At 41.9% G+C, this 17,442-nt stretch overlaps 1 protein-coding gene, 1 non-coding gene and 1 pseudogene across 3 annotated transcripts in view; 2 read left to right on the top strand and 1 right to left on the bottom strand.

Annotated features, from left to right (window-relative positions):
• The first annotated feature begins 268 nt into the window (after window positions 1–268).
• LOC144072017 (5S ribosomal RNA) lies at window positions 269–384 on the top strand (annotated as a pseudogene).
• A 2,887-nt stretch (window positions 385–3,271) lies between these two features.
• On the top strand, window positions 3,272–3,345 carry trnap-agg (transfer RNA proline (anticodon AGG)). Its single transcript has one exon. It is a non-coding gene; the product is annotated as a tRNA-Pro (tRNA).
• Window positions 3,346–12,294: 8,949 nt separating this feature from the next.
• gal (galanin/GMAP prepropeptide) overlaps window positions 12,295–17,442 on the bottom strand; it is a 29,059-nt gene continuing 23,911 nt past the window's right edge. For both annotated transcript variants that reach the window (XM_077597225.1, XM_077597226.1), the window contains one exon: window positions 12,295–17,422. In XM_077597225.1, coding sequence (XP_077453351.1) covers window positions 17,337–17,422 — 86 coding nt within the window. In that variant the 3' untranslated portion in view covers window positions 12,295–17,336. The remainder of the gene's footprint in view (window positions 17,423–17,442) is intronic.

Genomic DNA, 17,442 nt, shown 5'->3' with positions numbered 1-17,442 from the left:
CACTCATCCACCGGGCTGCCTTATACCACAGATGTTTGTTGTATAAACAATTGAGCTGTGTTCTGGGAGTTGTAAAAGCTGTTCAGAGAGAAAAAAAACAATGTAAAACTTTTCCTGACCTGTTCAAATATCTTGTTTTTATGATTCAAAGTTTGGCCCAGTTTGGGCGGGGATAATAAAGGCTTTATTTAGCACAAGTATCCAAATACACAATGCACATGCAAGACATTAGCATATTTTAAATCGTTACGTTTTCACAACTTATCTTGTTTACGACCATACTGCCCTGAAAACACCCGATATCGTCTGATCTTGGAAGCCAAGCAGGGTTGGGCCTGGTTAGTACTTGGATGGGAGACCGCCTGGGAATACAAGCTGTTTTCTCAATTTCACCAGGGTCCTCACAAAAGCTCCCTGCTGAAAGTGAGATTTTAACACTTGAAAGAATGTATTATTGTATTGTTTCTCCATGCAAATAACACTTGACCATCGCTACACACCACCGCATCTCATCTTCTTCTGCTTATCCGAGGTCGGGTCACGGGGGCAGGAGCTTCAGTAGGTAAGGCCAGGCGTCCCTCTCCCCTGCCACTTCATCCAGCTCTGTCGGGAAGATGCCAGAGCATTCCCAGGCCAGCCGGAAGACATACTGTCCAGAGCGTGTCCTGGGTCGACTCCGTGGCCTCTACCCTGGGAGGCATCCATGAGGCATCCTAATGAAATCACCGTGCCAACTCACCTGCCTCCTCAGGATGCGGAGGAGCAGTGGCGATATGCCCAGCACATCCCGTATGACGGAACACCTCAAAAAGCTTCAACGGGACTGCTTAGCTTGACGGCATCCCCTACCGATAGTTTGCCGCCTGCAATTATTGCGACATTTTATGGATGTTTATATTCTTTTGACGTCCTAAATCATGACTGACATCCCTCTTCTACAAATGATGCAACATTCTATTGAAGCTAGCCTTCTGATAATCTACATTCTTGTAGTAGAAGTAATAAAGCAAAAGAATAACAAATAGCAATAAAGTAAACTCCTTTACCAATTGGTTTTTCCACCCAGAGAGCAGAGTCAATTCCCCAGAGAACTCAACTGTTGACTGAAAAGTAGAAGTTTTAAACCAAGGTTTAGTTGTGTTTCTTAAGATAATTTTGTTTTGTGATTTGATCTTTTTTGTTTTTAATGTTCCCTTAGCAATAAAAGGATTTGGATACCCATCGTTTTTAAAGTTGGTAGGTTTTTTTTCATGATGAGGGTTGAAACCTTCAAATAATTTGAAGAAAGTCTTATATTAACAAGCCTTAATTTTGATGAACGGGATAAAGTTTTATAAAGACATCGGATATTTTAGGTCCTGTGGCTAAGCTGGTCAATGTGCCTGTCTAGTAAACAGAAGATCCTGGGTTCGACCCCCAGCAGCCCCTGATTGTCCTTTCATGCTGCATTCTGAAATAACTAGTGTGCTGAAAAGAGATGTTCCTCTAATGCTCAATGAAAGTAGTTCCTGTTGACCTATACATTGTTGAACCCTAACTTTCCTCTGAAGTCACAATACATATTAATGCTAATTTTGTACCACTGACTTTCAACATCTCTGTCTATTTCGGGATCCGATATTTCAGCAGAATCTTTTTTTAAGACAGGAAATGTATGCTCTTTTTAAGTTCCATTGAGCTAGTTGATTAGTTATTGTTTCAGATGGACACATTTCATAGCTGTCAGTGTCTCTATGGCGCGATCGGTCAGCGCGCTCGGCTGTTAACCGGGAGGCTAGTGGTTGGAATCCACCTAGACACGTATGTCAGTTGAGCAGACTACTCTACTCTTTATGAGAGGCTGTCGGTTTGTTGATGCAACCGACCAGAAAATTGAGCACTACTGATCCAAAGTACCCAGCTGTTGACAATGGCTAGTTGTTTGGGTCCTCCCAGAGAGCACAGTCAATTGTCCTAGAGAACTCTACAGTTGCCTGTGAGGTAGAATATTTTAACGCACCTGGAGTTGTTTCTTTAGAGAATTTTGTTGTGTGATTTGATCTTTTTGTTTTCAATGTTCCTTTATCAATAGAAGGATTTGGATAGCCATCGTTTTTAAAAGTGGTAGGTTTTTTCAAGATGAGGGTTGAAACCTTCAAAATATTTTAAGAAAGTCTTGTACAGTGGTACCTCGTCATACGACCGTTCGTCATACGGAATGCTCGTCTTACGGGGGAAATTTCGATCGAATAATTCGCCCGTGATGCGGTCAAAGTTTCGTGATGCGACCAAGCCAGGTTGCCATGGCATTTTTTTTGGCATATCTTTCGTGTATAACAATATTTACGAGCACCGGATGAGCTATTCAGACCAGGAAACGCACAACGCGCATGCGCGGTGAAAAGAGGGCTTTCTGGGTAATGAAGTATACTCGTGCGCACAACGCCGACAGGCAATGGCACTAGGCGCCGTTCGAGGGGATGCGAACACAGATGCTACAAGCTAAAAGGAGCCGCTAGCCAGCGGCCCCGAAGCTCCCATGCGAATCCAACAAAACCACCCAGAGCTGCCACCCAGGAACGTGGCGCCCTACGTTTTTCATCCAGCCGGAGATATTCGCACTGCCCCACACCTCCGGCTACCCCCTGGATGAACTAATCCGCGTTCCAGTGACAGCTCTAGCGCTGCTGAGGGTAATCCTCAAGCGCCTGAGGTGGCCCAACAACAACAACAACATGAGCAGCGGCGCGATCGCTGATAAAAGACTGCTGCTCGTCGTGCGTTATTCGATTGTGAGGACATTTGTGTGCATCATTTTCGGAATATTTTGAAGGGAATAGTACGACAGCAAACAGCCCATCGATAGCGAACGTGAGGGTGGAGTGTTTGTTCCGTTTACGAGTGCGTTTTGTGGAAGAAAAAAAACGAAGCCCCCCGCCCCTTTTGTGCCCCTCTCCCCTCGGCGAAATCTGCCCAATTTTAGTTAGATTAAACACTTTATTTCTATTAAACCACTCGTTATTTATTACTTTGTCAATATATGGCGAATTATAAGAAATAAAACTTTTTTTTCAATCCAATATCCTGTTTCTGGTGTTTTTTTCAGAGAGTTGGAACGAATTAATTTGTTTCCCATTCATTTCAATGGGAAACTTTACCTCGAGTTACGAGTAACTTGTCATACGAGCTCAGTCACGGAACGGATTAAGCTCGTATCTCGAGGTACCACTGTATTAATAAGCCTTGAATTTGATGAACGGAAGAAAGTGTCATAAAGACATCAGATATTGTAGGTGCTGTGGCTTAGCTGGTCAAAGTGCCTGTCTAGGAAACAGGAGATCCTGGATTCGACTCCCAGCAGTACCTCATTGTCCTTTCATGCTGCATTCTGAAAGAACTAGTGTGTTGAAAAGAGATGTTCCTCTAATGCTCAATGAATGTAGTTTCTGTTGACCTATACAAGGTTGAACCCTAACTTTCCTCTGAAGTCACATTACATATGAATGCTAATTTTGTACCACTGACTTTCAACATCTCACATGTTTTTCTGTCTATTTCGGGATCCGATATTTCAGCAGAATATTTTTTTAAGACAGGAATTTTATGCACTTTAAGTTCTATTGAGCTAGTTGTTTAGTTATTGTTTCAGATGGACACATTTCTTAGCAATCAGTGTTTCTTTTGTGCAATCGGTCAGCGCGCTCGGCTGTTAACCGGGAGGCTAGTGGTTCGAATCCACCCAGAGACGTATGTCAGTTGAGCAGAGTACGCTACTCTTTATGAGAGGCTGTCGGTTCATTGATGCAACTGACCAGAAAATAGAGCACTACTGATTCAAAGTACCCAGCTGTTGACAAAGTCTAGTTGTTTGGGTCCGCCCAGAGAGCAGATTCAATTGCCCTAGAGAACTCTATAGTTGACTGTGAGGTAGAAGTTTTAAACGCACCTGGACTGGAGTTGTGGCTCTTTAGAGAATTTTGTTGCGTGATTTGATCTTTTTGTTTTTAATGTTTCTTTAGCAATAGAAGGATTTGGATACACTTCGTTCTTGTCTGATCTTGGAACCTTAGCAGGTTTGGGCCTGGTTAGTACTTGGATGGGAGACTGCCTGGGAAAACCAAGTTCTGAAAGATGTTACATTATGTGTCTGATCTATTTTTTTAAATAGCTTATTCTCAAGCAGTTGTTCAATTTACGGCCATACTACCTTGAAACCTTAGGAGGGTCGGGCCTGGTCAGTACTTGGATGGGAGACTGCCTGGGAAGACCAGGTGCTGTAACATGTTATACATTATTTCTGCTCTAATTTTAAAATTGCTGTATTTTAAGTATCTGTTCAGCTTATATCCATACTTTACTGAAAATGGCCGATCTTGTCTAATCTAGGATTTTTAGCAGTGTCGAGCCTGGTTAGTACTTGGATGGGAGACTGCCTGGGAAAACCAAGTTCTGAAAGATGTTATATTATGTGTCTGATCTATATTTTAAAATAGCTAATTCTCAAGCAGTTGTTCAATTTACGGCCATACAACCTTGAAACCTTAGCAGGGTCGGGCCTGGTCAGTAATTGGATGGGAGACTGCCTGGGAATTCCAGTTGTTGTAAGCTGTATATACATTGTGTCTGATCTTTTTATTTAAATAGCTATTTTTAAACAAGTTGGTTTGCTTACGGCCATACTATCCTGAAAACGGCCGATCTTGTTTGATCTCGGGACCTTAGCAGGGTCGAAGGTACTTAGTACTTCGAGGGGAGACGACCTGGGAATACCAGGTGCTGTAAGGTGTCATATGTGCAATATCTTAGATTGCACAATATTTTAGAATTTACCTTGCCCGGACGTGACTTTTTATATTTATATATTACTTATTTAGGTTTTTACTGTGAAAACACACTTTATGGAGTACCACCAGCAATTTCGATATACGCAGCTTTGTATAATGACAATAAAGGCTTTTGATTTGATTTATATATTGAATGTCTGATCTATTTTTTTAAATAGCTAATTTTCAAGCACTTCTTCAGTTTACAGCCGTACTACCCTGAAAACTGGTGATCTCATCTGATCTCAGAATGTCAGGAGGGTGGGCCCTGCTCAGTACTATGAGGGGGTACAGCGTGGGACTCCCTGGTTCTGTTATCAATTATATATTTTGTGTCTGATCTATTTTTTAAATAGATAATTTTCAAGCCCCTTTTTTCGGCTTACGGCCATACTACCCTGGGTACTCGGTCGTTTGGTCGCCGGTCTTTTGGTCGCTGGTCTTTTGGTCGCCGGTCTTTTGGTCGCCGGTCTTTTGGTCGCCCGGAAAGTTATTGATAATTACCATTTAAATCGTTGCTCAAATTCCCTAAATACAAACTGCGAATTACTATATAGTCATACCTATTAATTATTAGGCTAAAGAAAAGCTCAAAATTTCCCGGACTTTTATTGTTTTTTGTTGGAGAACTTGTTAAGACCCTGACTGACGTACCTTCCTAAGGGGACAACTCATGTACATACAAACTCTTATACACTCACACGTTGGCTCAGTGAAACTGCTCATGGCCATTGTTGGCTTTTATAGATGCGTAGACCGTGTTGTTTTACCTTGTTTTGTCACCGGTCTTTTGGTCGTCAGTCTTTTGGTCGCCGGTCTTTTGGTCCCCCCTCTGTCGCGGTCCGGGCGACCAAAAGACCGGCGACCAAAAGACGGCGACCAAAAGACCGGCGACCAATCGACCGCACACGCTGCATTACAGTTTGCAGTATACAGTACGCTGGAAGCACGGCAGCAGACAGAAAAGCCAAGCAGAGAGTGATCAACATCGCCCAGAAGATCATCTGCTGCTCTCTGCCCTCACTGGAGGACATTGCCAGCCCTCGGTACCGCAGCATAGCCGGGAACATTGTTAGGGACTCATACCACCCTAGTCACAACCTGTTCCAGCTGCTGCCCTCTGGCAGATGCTACAGGTCTCGGAAAGCACGGACAAATAGACTTGATTTGATTGGATTTCTGGGTTCGTCGTGGATTGAGAATAATGAACACCATGTTCAAGCATAAGGGTATCCATATGTGCACTTGGCACCCCCTAGGCGGCAGTTTCGATGATCGACTTTGTGGTCGTGTCATCGGACCTGCGGCCGCTTGTCTTGGACACTCGGGCAGAGCTGTCAACCGATCACCACCTGGTGGTGATATGGCTCCGATGGTGGAGGCAGATGTCGGTGCGCCCCGGTAGTCCCAAACGTTTCGTGAGGGTCTGCTGAGAACGCTTGGCCGAGTCCCCTGTCAGAAGGAGTTTCAATTCCTACCCCCGACAGAGCTTCTCATGTCCGGGAAGAGTCGGGGGACATTGAGTCCGAGTGGACCATGTTCCGCGCTTCTTTTGCTGAGGCAGCAAGGTGGTCAGTGCCTGTCGTGGCGGCAACCCCAGAACCCGCTGGTGGACACCGTCGTTAAAGGATGCTGTCAGGCTGAAAAAGGAGTCCTACCGGGCCCTTTTGGCCCATGGGTCTCCGTACGCAGCTGACGGGTGGCCAAGCGTCACGCTGCTCTGGTCGTCTCCGAGGCAAAAACATGGGCATGGGAGGAGTTCGTTGAGGCCATGGAGAACCACTTCCGGGTTCTGCGGTCCTGGGTTCAAATCCAGTTCAAAGTCATACCACCTGTGTGGAATTTGGATCTTCTCCCTGGGCCTGCCTGGGTTTTCCCTGGGTGCTCCGGTGTCCTCCATCATTCCAAAAATATGCTTCGCCGGCTGGTTGTACAATCTAAAATTTCCCTAGGTATGAGTGTGAGCGTGAAAGGTTGTTTGCCTCCATGTGCCCTGTGATTGGCTGGCCACCAATCCCCTGCCTTCTGCTTGAAGTCAGCTAAGATAGGCTCCAGCGCCCCCCATGATCCTAGTGAGGATAAAGTGGTTCAGAAAACGAATACATAAATGGCATTTGTTTCTTTTCGACCTCGTACAGACAACGCCACATGGTCATTTTCTGTCCTGGAGGATCTACAGTCATACCTGTACTACTTACGAAATTAATTGGTTCCAGAACTTTTTTCGTAACTTGAAAGTTTTGTAAGTAGAGATGTAAATTCTCTAATTTGTTCCACGGTCTTCACACATCTGCTAATTAAACCCTTTATAATTAGTCAACATGTCCCAATTTTGTAAGAAAGATGAGAGAAAATGATCATAAAATATTTTATTAATGTCACAAAATGAATAATAAGTACAGTGGTACCTCGTCATACGACCGCTCGTCATACAATATTCTCGTCCTACGACGGAAATTTCGATCGAATTAATTCGCCCGTGATGCGGTCAAAATTTCGTGATGCGACCAAGCCAGGTGGCCGTCTTTTTTGCATCTCTTTCGTGTATAACATCTTTCTACGAGCACTGGGCTGACTTTGCATTTCCATACCCGTTTTCCCCCCCACTTTGGTCTACATTTACATACCAGGTAAACAACAATGGATGGGCAGAGTTTTGCAAAGAAAAGAACTGGAATATACATTCGGTAATCAGACACGGGGAAGCGGCAAGTTCCAAACAACTCTTGATGCGTTCGTTTTGAAGGCTCCGGCGGAACGCCGGGGTGGGGCCAACCCGTTACAAAGGTAAAAAAGATTAAAACTAAATTAGAATTCAATTTTGTGTGAAGTTACATTAAACGTTGAGTGTCTGTATATATTAATCCAAGTTAATTTAAATTTGTTTGTTCGTTTACGAGTGCCGTGGATAAAGTCCCCCCAACACCTCCCCCCGCCTCCGTGTGTGTCGTCCCCTTCCCCTCCGCGAAATGCGTCTAATTTTACTTCTATTAAACACATTTTATTACTATTAAACCACTCGTTATTTATTACTTTGTCAATACATGGCGAATTAGAAGAAATAAAACATGTTTTACACGAGTGCGTCGTTGCTGTGGTTAAAGTCCCCCCCAACACCTCCCCCCGCCTCCGTGTGTGTCGTCCCCTTCCCCTCCGCGAAATGCGTCTAATTTTACTTCTATTAAACACATTTTATTACTATTAAACCACTCGTTATTTATTACTTTGTCTATACATGGCAAATTAGAAGAAATAAAACATTTTTTCCAATCCAATATCCTGTTTTTGGTATTTTTTCAGAGGGTTGGAACGAATTAATTTGTTTTCCATTCATTTCAATGGGAAACGTCCGCTCGAGTTACGAGAATCTCGTCATACGATCTCAGTCTCGGAACGAATTACGATCGTATGTCGAGGTACCACTGTATATACACAAACCCGTATTAAAACGCATGGGAACAAGAGAAAGCTACCGGGATGGAACATAGAGCTAGCATACTAACATGAACACACATTTAATAAACACAGCATTAAGAATTCAAACAACAACAACATTAATCAACAGCAAGCATTAACGTTTTGTGATTTCCTCAAAATGTAATTTTACACCCATTTTATAAGTCACAACTGGTTTTTACCTGATTCTGCAGTGCTGGATGAAGAACATTTTGGAGAAAAATAACTACAAAGACGATTGCTTTTGATGACTTTTAATAACGTTTCTAAAATCAACAAGACAAACGTAGTCAAAGTGGGGAGGACTCGTGAACACTTTTTTAGGATGTTTTTTCCACCAAGTCGGAAAGTTCGTTTCTCCCCCGTTTTTTTTCTGATTCGTGCAGTTGCAATGGTGTGTGCCTCCTCCTCGGCTGCCTTCTCGTTGAATTCCTCGTTTATTGCCGAGCTTTGCATTTAGTCATGAGTCCGTTTTGGTGCACATCGACCAACTACAGTGGTACCTCAACATACGAGCACCCCGACATACGAGCATTTGGAGATACGAGTAAAATTTCGAGCAAATAATTATCTCTAGATACGAGAACAATTTCGACATACGAGAAAGCCAGGTGGCCAAGACATGAGAGGCTGTTTATCATTGTAGCGCACTGTCTTTTTTGCCGCATCTCTTGTGTATATGATGGAGTGAGCTTTTAAAGCGAGAATCAATGCATTTCCATATAAGGATTTTTTCTACGGCTAGCTAGTCTGTTAAAATATATCTACGACACTGGGCGGAGCGTTGCATTTTTTTCAGTTTGTTCCCGTCACTCAGCGCGAATGGCTCAGCGATCGCTACGAGTACATATTACTTCTCGTTGGCTGCTCATAAGAACATCAGGAGCACTGGCTCGCAACTCCCTCTTTGTAATGTCTCTGCGAGCACTGGGCAGAGCATTGCATTTTTTGAGTGTTTTTTTCCCCTTAGCCTGTGAGCTCCCGTTTGCAGAGCGATTGCTAATTCAAGACTACTTCTCGTTGGCAAGTGGTCGTGCGTTATCCTATTGTGAGGACATTTGTGTGCATCATTTTCGGAATATTTTGAAGGGAATACAACAGCAAACAGCCCATCGATACTAAAAGTCAGGTTGGAGGCCGGGCAAACAGCACCAACCCTGCCGGAAGAATGGTATAAAAATGTAAAACAAAATTAGAATTAAGTTTAGTGTAAGGTTAGATTAAACTTATTTTTGAGTGTGTCAGCATCGTAATCCAAGTTCATTTAAATTTGTTTATGTTATATTACGATTGACCGGTGCTAAAAGTCTCCCAACAGTGTTTTTTCAGAGGGTTGGAACGAATTAATTTGTTTTTAGTTCATTTCAATGGGAAACATTCGTTCAAGTTACGATAATATCGACATACGATCTCAGTCCCGGAATGAATTAAGCTCGTATCTCGAGGTACCACTGTAACTCATCAACGTCCTTATTACTCATAACATGGCCCATCACCTGCCCCTGGAGCACAATTTAACCCACCAAAGGCTGCCGTTCAGGTCAAGGCAGTCGGCTACAGCTTCCCCAAGCATAAATAAATTTAAGCAGACAATGGGTTAAAGAAAATGGGCGGTTGTTGTGAGACAGCCAATGAGAGCACAGTATATGATGGAGTGAGCTTTTAAAGCAAGAATCAATGCATTTCCATATAAGGATTTTTTCTACGGCTAGCTAGTCTGTTAATTAACTTAATTTAGCACTTAGGCATTGAGAATACTAGCAGGACCTTTCAAGCTAGAATTAAAATATATCAGAAGGCCAGGTCTTAACAGGGAAGGAATTATGGGTCTCAATATAAGTGTGGAAAGTGTAGGACAAATAGTCATCTATGGTATAATACAAACAGAATACATGATTAGTGTGAGTAATGAATGTCAAAAAGGTTATAGGCTGGTCAGCATATATTTTGAGTATATGACAATACATAAACTTTTATGGCTGAGTGATAGGTTCACCAATAGGCATTCCCAAATGCACACACAAATAAAGAGACAAGACAATCTTCTGGGTTTTCTTGCAAGGAGAATCGAACCTTTTAGGTCTCTGCCCAGGTTCGTTCTGGCATCACACGCATCTTGTCCTTGTCTATTAGCTTCAAGGACCCTACTTACAATGGATGTCTCAGCTCTCAAGGGAGGGGTGGGAAACAGAAGTGAGACATCAAATAGTCAAAACAACTGAAGGTCATGTTCAGCCGAAGGATCTTCTCCACATTCCAGCAGTCCAAGTGGATTCAGCTTCCCTTTTGTTTAGTCTAACTAAGGAGCAAAGCATTTACCGTAATTACTCGAATATAACGCGCACTCGAAAATAACACGCAGGTAATTTTGGGCCAAAAAAATCTGGAAAAACGCAGTACTCGAATATAGTGCACACCTAAAATTTCCCGCTGACGAAAATCAGAAATCTTACCTTTTTTTCTTCGTTTCACGATTGTTTTGTTCAAACAAATTTATTCATTAGAATCCTTCAAATGAAGAGTTCCTCTCTCTCTTTGTCTGTCCTCTCATACATCTCTTCGTTGAGAATCCTATCAACGTCCACGCTTCCTTCATCCACTTCCTCTTCCTCCCACAACACATCATCCGATTGGCTTTACGAGATGACGTAAAATCCGTGGGTCAAAGTGAGTTTGACAACGCTTTTTTCGATCGAAAATTTGTAATTTATTTTAGTTATTGATTATAACACTGAACTGAGAGAGGGTGAACTGAGACGGGTACGAGGCTAGAGGGGGGCAGTGGCGGTCTCGGCTTTACGAGATGACGTAAAATCCGTGCGTCGGCTTCACGAGATGACGTAAAATCCGTGCGTCGGCTCTACGAGATGACGTAAAATCCGTGCGTCAAAGTGAGTTTGACAATGCTTTTTTCGATCGAAAATTTGTAATTTATTTTATTCAATTCAATTTCAATTCAATTTATTTGGCAAGAAAAAGCACCAGGCTAAGGGCCATGTAACAAGACAAAAAAATAATAAAAATAAAAATAAAATAAAAAATAAAAAAAATAAAAAATAAAAAAATTGTTATTGATTATAACACGCACCCCCAACTATTGGAATTAATTATATAGCAAAAATATGCGTGTTATATTCGAGTAATTACGGTACTTCGTTGCAAGCAGGCATTTTAGATGTAGTAAGCGAAACACCTTCTTCATTGCAAGCAAATATATAATAATGTTAGACTAATAACCCTAACATTCCCCCTGTTATTATATATTTGTACATAATCCCATAATTCCTATTTTATGAAGGCACATTTTTTTTACACTTGCCGAAGGTCTTATCCCACCAGTCTGCCCAGTCGGACAGTTCCACTCAACACTTTGGAAGGCTTTGGCCATAGGACATCTCAGACTCTCCAGATGCTTTGCGATCACGCAGATTACGCATGCTGGCATGTGCGTACACTGCACACTGTTACAGCATTTGACCTTGAACACACGGAGAAATGTTTGCAATGTGCGTGCAAGTATGCAGGTGCGTGTCGTGCGTTTTTTTTTGGGTGAGCATGCATTTGCAAATTTCTTAGTTGCTACGGAGAATGTCTGAGGAAAATTCCTGCAAAAAATTTTGGTTTGGTGACCAATAATTTATCACTTTTCAGCATATAAGTAAATATATTCATATTGCAAAAGCTCAATTGTGAAAATATATTTATGGATATGTATTGCAATAGTTTTCCATCAGTTATTTATTGTCGACCCCTGCATATAGGTGCTTTTTTAGGAGAGAGAAAAAATCTAAAAAAATGTAACTCATTTTTATTGACATATTTTATTGCAATCATTACATCCTGCATTTTTTCAAATGGTTTTTGACATGTCTAATATTGATAAGCTCAATATAAAATAAAAGCAAAAACAACAGCAAAAACCCTGTTCTCTACAAGGTCACAATATTATAATTACCGTATTTACTCGCATATAAGCCGCTTTTGTCGGCCAAAAAAATATGACTGAATTGAGGATATGGCTTATATGCGCATAAAAACACGACATGCAAAAAAAGTTGACACGATGACGTCACGACAAAATTGCGCCGTTGCGTGCGCCGTGACATCTCTATTTCAAAATAGAGAAAAGATAAACAGATAAAATGCTAAATAACATTTATTTTTATGTCTATGAATGAAATTCAAGAAAAAAAAACATCTTGCATAAAACGTGAAAAAACTCATGTTCCCGTCACTGCTCGCTCGAGGCACAGCCATCTTACCTAGGGCGCTGACGTCTAAACCTAGTTACAAAAAAGAGCAAGTTTTAAGCATGGATGAGACTGGCCTCTTTTGGAAGAGGACATCTTCCCAGACATTCTTATTCAAAGATAAACTAAAAGCACAGATCATCAGCATGTGTGGGAGCCAGACTTAATCGTCAAGTTCGCTACTTTAAAAAAACAAGAACAAAGCCTTGCTGCCTGTCTACTGGATGACCAAAAGAAAAGCCTGGATGACGGAAGCCCTCACAAAGGACTGTTTTTAAACTGTTTAATCCCGGATGTGAAGCTATACTTCACTTAAAGGGGGCTACCCTTCAAGGTCTGGACTGTGCAGGAGGACTTATACTAAAACTCCCATTTTCCTGTTTTTTGGGAGTTTATCTCAAGAGGAGAGGAACTATTTTCATTGTGAGTACAGTATTTAATGTTTAAAAAAAATATATAGATAATAGGCGGCCCGGTGATGCGAGTGATTAGTGCGTCGGCCTCACAGCTCTGGGGTCCTGTGTTCGAATCCAGGTCACATTATTACTGCATCATCATTACTGCATGTGATGACTGTACATGTTCAGGATTCTTTTCAGAACACTATGTTTAAAGGCCCTCTTGTCAAGGAGTATAAAAAAATAAACATCAGGGCTCACAATGATTCATAAATATTACAATTATATGAAAAATCATTGATGTAACATTGTCATCTGCTTTCTTAAAAAACAATGACCTCATAAGAGGGTAGGAGCCAGCAGACGGCATATGGCTAAACACAAAACCAGTATACAGACGTGTTCATATTGGTTTTATCGTGGAATACAAACTTGAAAGTGGGTCCCGAAAACATGAGATTGTACCGTGCAAGTTGAAACTGCACAAAAATATAGCCTCTGTGACTCAAAGGAGAAAAAGGACAAACAATTGCACTCATCACGTTATCTTTTCTATTCTGACACTCAAAACTATATACAAGACAATGTGGCCGATACGGTCATTTATTTCAAAATATAGAAAAAAACATAGATAAAACGCTAAACAAAATTTATTTTGACGTCCATGAATGAAATTCAAGAAAAAAAACACGTGTGCAGTGGTGTGCTGTCAGGGCCTTCAGGGCCTTCTCTGCTGGCCTAAGAAATATCTGAATCACAGACTGATCTTAATTATATTTTGTCCTTGAATACTTATTAAATAATTCCAAATTGTCGGTCAGCTTCCTTAAATTGCTTTCCCCTGGTTGCACTGCTTCCCGATGTGTGTTTTCATATTGAAGCATTTAACCAATCACATTTCAGCCATTACTTGTTGCCAGGGTCAGAAATCTGCCTTAAGGCCTTCACAGTCAGTTCTGCAGGCTCTGCTGCATAAAGCAAGCGTTGATAAAACTGTTGCTTTAACCAATCAGATTTCGATTTGGTGACACCAAGGCCTTCTCGCAGGCATAGGGATACGTCATTGCTCACACAAACTATGATTGGCTAGTGATAGAGTAGGCGGGCCAAAGCCAGAGTGTGCGAGCCAGAGCTCACAAACTCCATCCACAATGGCCGACAGAGGAAAACAAATGCATTTGTTTGCAGATTTGCTGACAAAGCCATTTTTCCAGACTGACTTTTCCAGAGAAAATGGACATCATTAAGAAAGGGCGGTCAACTCCAAAGCTAGCAAGCCTGTTACAAGGGTAGCAAGGGCTGAAAAGGGTTTGTCCGCCACTTTCAATTCGATAACTACGAGCGCTACCCCTGGCTCACGGGCTCCGAGGAACACTGCAAATTATATTGCTCGGAGTGCTTGTTATTTGCCACCGATCGACATGGTGTTTGGAGCAACACTCGATTTGCAAATTTGACTTGTTTAACCAAAGCAGCAACGAGACACCAAAGCACTGCCGGACACTTACAAGCAACGGTGCTCTCCAAAACCTTTGGGGAAACCCGAGTGGAGTTACAGTTCAGCGAGCAAGTGCGCAGGGAAATGGAGCGTGTGAAATGTGAAATGTATTCTCTTTAGAACAAAGCCAACCTCCCATGCTTCTTTTGTTACTAAATGGAATTTTACGGCTATGGAATTTTACAGTAACTCTGCCTATGGGCTAAGGCGTGAGCGTCACCGCCTATTTTTCTGTCACGTGATCTTGGTTTCAATAAAACCCGTCGACGCGGAAGTGGGGGTGGGGTTTAGCACGGGGAGACCACGAGAAGACCACGCGGAGAGCGCAGGCTCTGTCCGTCTCTCTCTCCGTGCTCCCCCTTACTGCAGAAGGGGTTAAAAACTCACTCCATTTGTCTTAGTGTGCTTACTTGTGTTCGACCTTATTGAATGTTCAGCGCGGACCTGACAGAGCGCCACAACGAAAAGGTAAAGAAAAATAGGGAAATCTTAAAAAGTTTGATAGACTGTGTCATTTTTGGGGGGCAAGCAGGAACTTTCATTTCGGGGACAAGATGAAAGCGCTGCATCTCCAAACAAAGGAATAGATGTGGAACTTCTTTCTCTCATTGCTGAGAGAAACACAGATTTACATTACCACCTGTCCACTAATAAAGTGTTTAGTGGCACGTCGCACGTCGGGCAAAATACAAACCGACCTGATCACTGCTATTGCTGAACTGACGGAGGAAGAGATCAGAAGGGAAATAAAAAAAGTCCTGTTTGTCTCTGTAATGGTGGATGAGACGACAGAAGCGAGTGGAAAATGAATGCCTGGGTAAAGTTGTGGCACAGTGTTATGACAGTGCAGCGGTCATGTCTTCAGGCTAAAGTTAGGGAGAGAGCACCGTTAGCTTTATTCATACACTGCTATGTAAATCGGCTCAATTTAGTACTGACTCAGGGGGCCTCAAAGCTTAAAGAATGCAAGATATTTTTTACTCACCTTAATGGCTTTATTGTATTTTTTTCGAGATCACCTTGACGCATACAGCTGCTAGACGTAATCTGCCAGCGGCGTCTGCCTCGTGTGGCACCAACGTGGCAGTACACATCCAGAGTGGTCAATACAGTATCTGCTCTAAAGGAACTGTTTCATCACATCCTGGAGCATCATGACGTGTACGACGAGGAGTCTGTGCGGTGTGCTGATGGATTTAATGCATGTCTGGATGATTTTGAATTTTTTTTTGCTTCACACATTTAATGTCATTTTGAGCATTCAGACGTGCTTTTTTCAATACTACAGAACAACAAACTGGATGTATAGTTTTGTCTTGCAAGAGTAAAGGAGTTTTGTGACACAGTTGAACGTGATAGGAGCCGATATGAGGACATCTACAAGGCCACCGAACGCAGTGCGGGTGCTTCAAGCGCATGAAGAGGTCAAGCGCAAGATTCTCGCGTGCACTACCACTAAATCCACGATAGGATTCTGGACAATATTATTTGCCAGATGCGGACCAGATTTCAAGACCACGAAAGACTGATGTTTCTCTCCCTCCTTGACCCGCAGAAGTTTCGGGAATACCAGAAAACTTTCCCACATGCAGCCTTCTCCACCTTAACACAGAGGCACGGAGCACTTTTCGATCTGCCTCGGCTAAGAACAGAACTGATTGTAATGTATGCCATCGATAATTTTGCAGGAAAATCTCCCACTGATCTACTTAACTTCCTTCAGCAGAAAAATCTGAGTGAGAGCATGGGGCGGCTGTACACATTAGTGTGTTTGGCAGTGACCATCCCCGTGTCCACGGCTTCTGTCGAACGGACATTTTCAGTCCTAAATAGAATAAAAACTTATGCCAGAATTACAAATGGACAGACTCAACGTTCAGCATTAGCTTTGATGGCGATAGAAAAGCACTTCTTGATGGACCTGAAACGCACGGGTAATCTGTACGACGGAGAAATTGAAATCTTCTTGAGGAAAGAAAGGAGGATGGATTTTGTGTATAAATAAAAATAATTTTTGATGAGTAAAATGTTTCTATTTTCCTAAATAATATTTCAATGTTTGAGGTTATTATTGATTATTTTTTATGTGTCGCAGCTGTAGCTGCAGTAACGGTTTTATAGCTATAAAATACTTTGAATTGGATTGATTCATACGTAGTACTACTGAAGGCCTAGGTGTGAAATGCACGGGCCGCCACTGGTATCGTGCATAAAACGTTAAAAAACTCACATTCCCGTCACTGCTTGCTCGGGGCACGGCCATCTTACCTAGATCGGGGTGCGGCCATCTTACCTAGGGCCCTGCCGTCTAAATCTAGTTAAACATTTTCTGACTGGCCAGATGCGAGTAGCCTTGATTTTGAATAAAACAAAATCCCACTTTGATTTTTTTTCCGTTTTATTTCTTGTTCGAAAGTGAAAACTATTGGAGTAATATATACCATCGAAAGAATTGAGATATTTTGATTTTAGAAGCAATATGACTGCAACAAAATATTAAACTTCTGATAAGAAAATTGTAATTTCTGTAATTAAAAAGCATCAGGTTCTCATCAAGATAGACTTATTTCTTTTTTCAAAATGAATAATTTGATATTTTGCATTTACAAAGACAGGCATATTACCTTCCTTATGATATTGACCCTAATAATATGCTTTTGATTCATACAGTATCTGAGAAATAACACGTGTGATGATTTTTCTTGAGATTTTCCCTTCAAAGTACCACATTTGTACTCCCTATTATAACCATGAATACGGAGGTGAAAATTGGGAATCAGGGGGCCGGCTTATACAGAGAAATTGTAAAATCCAACAATTTTGAGGCAATATTAAGTGTGCGGCTTATACGCGCGGGTGGCTTATATGCGAGTAAATATGGTAAACATTGCGACAATGGAGGAATGGTAAAAAAAATCCATGACAACTTGGGTTAATATTTGCTACCTTTAAATTTGAGGTATGACAGAAAGTCAATGATGGAGTGGACAATGTCTTCCTCTCTTTTCCTTTGGCCACCTGAGAAAATGACAACAAAT

This window comes from Stigmatopora argus, chromosome 3 (genome assembly GCF_051989625.1).
Source record: "Stigmatopora argus isolate UIUO_Sarg chromosome 3, RoL_Sarg_1.0, whole genome shotgun sequence".
NCBI classification, from domain to species: domain Eukaryota; kingdom Metazoa; phylum Chordata; class Actinopteri; order Syngnathiformes; family Syngnathidae; genus Stigmatopora; species Stigmatopora argus.
Note: the sequence above shows the minus strand (reverse complement) of the source record. Positions and strands in the feature narration are given on the sequence as shown.